This window comes from Paralichthys olivaceus, chromosome 2 (genome assembly GCF_024713975.1).
Source record: "Paralichthys olivaceus isolate ysfri-2021 chromosome 2, ASM2471397v2, whole genome shotgun sequence".
Taxonomy (NCBI): Eukaryota; Metazoa; Chordata; class Actinopteri; order Pleuronectiformes; family Paralichthyidae; genus Paralichthys; species Paralichthys olivaceus.
In genome coordinates this window covers 13029161-13035209 of record NC_091094.1, presented here as the reverse complement: position 1 = coordinate 13035209, position 6049 = coordinate 13029161, and the positions used below count along the sequence as shown (strand labels likewise).

The 6049-nt window shown below is 40.7% G+C and overlaps 1 protein-coding gene across 2 annotated transcripts; it reads right to left on the bottom strand.

Moving 5' to 3' along the window:
* Nucleotides 1-5: 5 nt before the first annotated feature.
* On the bottom strand, nt 6-5941 carry rrp9 (ribosomal RNA processing 9, U3 small nucleolar RNA binding protein). Of its 2 annotated transcripts, none has more exons than XM_020101644.2 (15): nt 5555-5941; nt 5333-5427; nt 5147-5259; nt 4991-5058; nt 4719-4760; nt 4282-4408; nt 4043-4167; nt 3842-3934; nt 3634-3734; nt 3416-3550; nt 2743-2805; nt 2492-2649; nt 2183-2262; nt 1944-2017; nt 6-153 (listed from the first exon to the last, which is right to left on the bottom strand). In XM_020101644.2, exons 1-15 carry the CDS (start codon nt 5633-5635, stop codon nt 51-53), a joined length of 1458 nt encoding a protein of 485 aa, XP_019957203.1. In that variant the 5' UTR covers nt 5636-5941; the 3' UTR covers nt 6-50. The 2 variants fall into 2 exon arrangements, with proteins under 2 accessions (XP_019957203.1, XP_019957204.1); XM_020101645.2 differs by having other exon boundaries at nt 2504-2649.
* Nucleotides 5942-6049: the final 108 nt, after the last annotated feature.

The window sequence follows — 6049 nt, the reverse complement described above, 5'->3', positions numbered from 1 at the left end:
ATGAGCAGTTTTTAAATGTTTAATTTATAAAAAGACACCTAACTATTGGACTATTCATTTGTTTTGGCTTCCTCTGGACTTGGAGGCTTCCTTTTCAGAGGAATAACATAGATCCCATTCTTGGCGTCTTTTAGTCTCCACCATCGGCCCAACCTGAACAGATGGAAACAGAAACTGGGAATCAGAGATAGTCACCACAAACAGACTACATGTGAAAATTTAAAGCAAAATGTGAAACAGAATCAAAACGGGAGTTTGTCTCATGACCCACTCTTTTACAGACTGAAGTTTCAAACTGTGACAAACAGATCTGACGATGTCCAATAATAAACACTGGTGTTGAACCTTCATCCTGTCTCTAACCTTTGTACAGATCAGTTGTGTGAAAAGACCAAATCAATGTAAACAGACATCAGAGAAAATACAACCTGTTGTTAAAGATCACAAATCGAAACTGATCACAGAAATTATAACTTTCACCGAGGAGGTTATGTTTAGTTTGATCAGCAGGATAATGCAGAAACCAATGATCGGATTTCCACAAAACTTGGAGGAAAGCTGGGACGTGGACCGATAATGAACCCAAGACATTTAGCAGCTGACCTTTCTAATCACTTTACTTAACATTGTGAGATACGGTGTTTATTGGCATTTTCACCCGTTTCCGAGGAAATCCTGCACGTATCTTTATTTAAATACTGTGTTTAGAGAACTGGGGTCTGTGAGTGTGTGCACATCCAATATAAATCTGTAACTTGTGGACATAATGTGGTAACAAATAGGGCTAAAACCTGTAACTACCACCCATGTGTAGCTGAGATCATGTGGATTCAGTAGGTAATCAACATTTTATATTATCTAATAGTTTTAGAACTATGTCAGAACATGAAGATTTGGTTTTCAGGGGGACTGTTGGGTCTTGGCAGAGGTATGTGCTCTGAAGCCATTCTAATATTGAATATCTGTTAGGAGGTAGGCCTGAGGAGACTGGCTGTTTGAATTCCTTTTACAAAGGAAAATGAAATCTTACTTTATCCTCCAGGATACGTTCATAATGTCCACTTTAATTTTAATCACAGAGCTTTCATTAACTTTAGAAGCAGAAACCCCCTCATAACAAACCAAAGGTGCAAATCTAATTAAAACAACATTTATGAGTCGATTAAATTCAAATTAAGGTCAGATTCATGGAGACTTGTCGGAATCTATTCATCAAATTAGATAATAACCCTTACTTTAAGGTGACTGATAATGTCATATTGCAGGGTAAGTGAGCTGGCTGGATGAGTAGCATGAAATATACTAACATATATATTAAGTACTTTTCTGGTGAGACTTGAGTTCAGCAACATGACCACACTGCTCTGGCATATATACAGTCTACATTCATCTGGTCTGTAGAGCTAGTTTGTTCGGTACTGACTCTTTCTTGAATGATTGTAATTGAAAATGATTCAGAATTCAACCATCCATCATCTACACTGCTTGTCCTCCTGAGGGTCGCTGGGGGAGCTGGAGCCAATCCATTCACTTTCACATTCACACATATGGTCAATTTAGAGTCTCCAATTAACCTAACTTTAATCGGCATGTCTTTGGACTGTGAGATGAAGCCAGACTACCTGAGAAAATCCATGTTAACACGAGGAGAACATGCAAACTTCACACAGAGAGACAGCGACCAAACCGGGACTACGTTTTAACCACTGCACCATAGTTCTACTCGATTCTCATTCAGTGAATGAAAATATATATCCATCCAAAAACAGCTTATAACTTTAACCCAGTGTAAATAACTACAGAGTTTAAGTCTGTTCAACTGATCAACACTGCCCCCCAGTGGACTTTTCTTTTACTGACAGTAAACCTCGGATAACATTGATTAGCTGACAGCAACCTTTCCAGACAGTTACTATGGAAACATGACCAATAAGTTCAGTTACCTGTGCTCCTGTCCAACTCCTGCCACCAAGAACTGACCAGAGCTCGAAAACTTCAGACTGTTGATGAAACCAGACTGGAAACAGGAGCAGATGGAGAAACAAAATGAGACATTTTGAAACTGATGTGGCTGCCCAGAAAGCGTATATAAATATATATAAATAACTTGTTCTTAGTTGAAAACACATCTTATGTAAACATGAGCATTTTTTACAAAGGAGAAGAGGAGGTAGGAGCTTACCACTGGTACGGTGAACAGACGCTCCAGCCCACGGTAATTCTGACCACACTTCCAGAGCTGCACCTGTGAATTATGTGAACCTGTACAGAAAAGAACATTGTTGCTCTGTTACTAATAGACAACACATCACTACAAGTACAGCTTAGTTACATATGAGTGAAACCATTCGTAGAATGTAGGACACTAGATTAAGAGTAAATGTATTAATTATGTTGATTAGATTTTTATTCAAGAAAAAATGAGAAGTTAATTGAAAGCACCCTGGACATTTTTATGTGCTATTAAAAAGCTCATAAAGAGGACTCTCACAGCCACAGGCACCTGAGGCGACGATATCTGAGTTGTGAAGAGCCGCCACTGAAGCGACCCAATGAGGCTGCTGCAGCTCTGCGTCACCATGGCAACCATGTGCCTTCTTCACAGTGCTGAGAGGCTTCTTCTTGTTGACACTCCAAAGAGAGACAGAGCTGAGGTCGTGCAGAAAGATGAGAGAGGGCAACATGAGTGGATCTGTAAGCACGATGAGGTCACAGAAAATTAAACTGCAACTCGTGTCTTACCCATCATCGGCTCCTGTGATCATGTGCTCTTCATTTATGAGCTGGATGCAGTCGATTGAACCTCTGTGGGACAGAGTGATAAAGATGTCAGTCTTTCTGTATGTATCGTACAAGTGTCAGAAGTATCAGTTTGTCTCAAAGGACCAAGGCAGAGAGAATTATTGATATGGTTCAAGATATCAAATAAACAATGAAGACATCACATGGTTTTTACCTCCACCATGGAGGTTCTGTTTTCATCTGCATTTGTGTTTTTAAACATTATTGTTGATTTCTCAGAGAATAATTCACAGAGCATGAAGTAAAAAAAATCTAGCACATTTAGGGGACTGATGTGTATGTGCATCTGCAATTTGGTGCAGATCTAATGAATTTAATTGTGGTTTCATGAGGGGACAGTTGGGTCTCTGGGAGGACGTGTGCGCTCTACTGACTGCAATTCTAATTACAGTTTGTCTCTCTGGCCTGTGATGGAACAACAAGCAGAATAAATACTAGGGGCTTAAATATCTGCGTTACAAAGGGGTGATCATGTCTGCTTTGAACCTGCTCTGATTTAATATCTTTATGTAACTTTTCCTACTTAACCATTTATGAACCTACCAGTAGACTAACACATGTGAACTGGTTTCAACAAGACTCAGAAGCACAAGCAACAAAGAGAGAGACTCACTCGTGGCCATGGAAAACAAGCTGAGACTCCTCAGCTATCTTCCACACCCTCACGGTGCGGTCCCGTCCTCCTGTGGTCACACAGCGCTCGCGGCCCAAACTGTCCAGTCCTGTGATATTATCCTGATGCCCAAAGCTACAGAGATTCACAATCACAGTTACATTCACACAATCAAGAGGAATGCAAGTGTTAGCAGAGATCCATTTTTCGTTACTCACAGAGTCTCTACATATGCATTCTCATCCACGTTCCAGACCTTGACTGAGCGGTCATGAGATGCGCTGTACAGATCATGAGTTCCCTTCCTGAAAGACAGACCCTGAGAAGAAAAAGGCACTTTACGATTTACAGGTAGACCTCAAATAGAAGATTAAAAAAAATGTAAGACTTTAAAAAGAGAGAGGAAGAGAGAGGAGGTGAGCTTACCGACACAGGGCCTTTGTGGCCTGTGAATTTATAAAGATGTTTACAGGTCTCTGCCTCCCAAATCATGATCAATTTGTTCATGTCTCCAGTCGCCTAAAAAGATGTGGGGATAGTTGGTGTTAATACAATTTGAAGAAGCTCTTGACTACAGTGGTTAAATATGCACGTTTTCCAAAGCAGAATATACTGAGCACAACTCACCAAGTATTTTCCATCTGATGATATGGTCATGCATAGAATGTGGGCGGTGTGTCCAACATGCCGATCCTCAGTACCCTTCCTTCCACCGGGTATCGTGTGCAGTTTCTTCCCACTCTCCACATCCCCTTGAGATATATGAAAAAGGAAACTGAACTCAGACGCTAAAACAAACTTTAAGCTTTGACAACTATAAGATAAGTTTCATAAAATGGCTTCATAGGATTTCATTGTATACTAACATTTAATAATGGAGCAGTCTTTGGCAGCAGAAAAGATGCACTTGTCATCGGGGGAGATGACCAGACAAGTAACTGGAAGTTTGTGTCCTCTTAACAAACGGATCTCGGACGCTTCTGGTTGAATGAGCTAAAAAAGAAAGATAGAAAATCAAATAAAAGGTGATTTGTTTACAAAATGGTTTTACCCAGGTAAAATAACTGACTAGGAATGTCATGAGAACTGATATTTCAGAACCAAGTACCTGATAAGTGAAATCTCACAATTTTCCTACATGCCACTATTCTGTTTTATAATGTTAATAGTCTTTTCTTTTTATTTATTACTTGAAGACTACATAGTCACTGTTGTTTTTCACATTACATATTTTTAATAAAGTTGTTTTTTGCTTTTTGATCATGGACATTCCTACCGCAGACATCATAATTAGTTTACTTACATCTTTGGCAATAAATCGCTGAAGTTTTCCTTTCTGCTCGAGCTGAGGAGAAACACATGCACACAAAGATAAATAACACAGACCTGTGAATGGTCTTAAGCATTAAATCCAAAATCAATGTGAAGAAGAGTTTGAAAGCACAACGTTCACTCGGGAGCACAAATCATGCTCTAAACTTTCAAGAAACAATATGAAACTCAGCGTGATATCGACAGATGTGAAATATATTGTCACACAGCCTTATAACAAATATACTGGTTTGTCACACTTACCACTTCTTCTTCAAGCCTTCCTGCGATCAGATCCGTCTCAAAGTCTTCTTCTTCTGCTTTATTCTCATCTGATAACGAAAGACATCACACAATAAACAAACGCATCCACTGACCGCACTGTCAGACCTAAAAGTCACATGGAAGACATGAGTTTACCTGCTTCCTTCAGCTGGTCGAGGTACAGTTTGGCTAATCTCAGCTTCTTCTCCTGCGGTGTCTCCCCATAGTCGTTCTCCACGATGACCTGTCTTTTCCTGGGCACTGTGGGGCTGAGCACACGAACAGAACACGTTCACAGCTGCTGGAGACCAAGTGACGAATTCATACGGATGATAAACTCACCCTTCGTTCTCAGAGTCGCTGGAAATCTCTTCGTTGTATCTGGAGTTGGTTTTCTTCTCTCGTAGTTTGCTCTTAGCACCGGGATCCCCATCACTCTGCAGCAGGAGACAACACAAGGTTTATAAGAACACGTTGGCTCCAACGTGTTGGAACGACAGGTTACACCAGGCGACTCAAACTGCTAGTTGGTTAGCTCGTTTGCTAACAGTTGTGCTGACTTACTTTTCGTTTCGGCGCCGCTCCATGTTTCCCCTTCCGTGCTGTTTTGGGGTTTTCTTTCGTCTTGATGAAAAAAGACGACATGTTCAAACGCAGCGTTTGAAACTAAACCAGTTTCTCCCTCAAGTCAACACTGCTCTGAACCCACATGGGTACACGCCAACCAAACTAGGAAGCTCAACCGGGTTTCAACTCAGGCGCTGATTGGCTGCTGGAAAAGGTTTCTCCACCATGTCCCGCCTCTTTCCGAAACTCTGCGTTTTCATTGGTCAAACCTAGATTTTTTTAGCTTCGCAGGAAACTGTACTTGGGAAAATTCTTCCCCCGGGGAATAAGTTTCCGAAAATGTGTTCCGCACACAATTGTAAAAATCTAAACACGGTCATAATACAAACATGTGCACCATCTGCAGTGAGAGATAATCTCAACAGTCATCATCTCACGCATATTCAACCGCAAAAGATTTGCGTGGCTGTTATAATTGAGCCGTAATTGCAG

Excerpts from the sequence above, each read along its gene's own strand:
- rrp9 (XM_020101644.2), bottom strand. The coding sequence starts at position 5,635 with ATGTCGTCTTTTTTCATCAAGACGAAAGAAAACCCCAAAACAGCACGG. Across the intron at positions 5,260-5,332 it reads AGCGACTCTGAGAACGAAGG|CCCCACAGTGCCCAGGAAAA; the intron begins GTGAGTTTATCA and ends TCGTGTGCTCAG. Across the intron at positions 5,059-5,146 it reads CGACCAGCTGAAGGAAGCAG|ATGAGAATAAAGCAGAAGAA; the intron begins GTAAACTCATGT and ends TTTCGTTATCAG.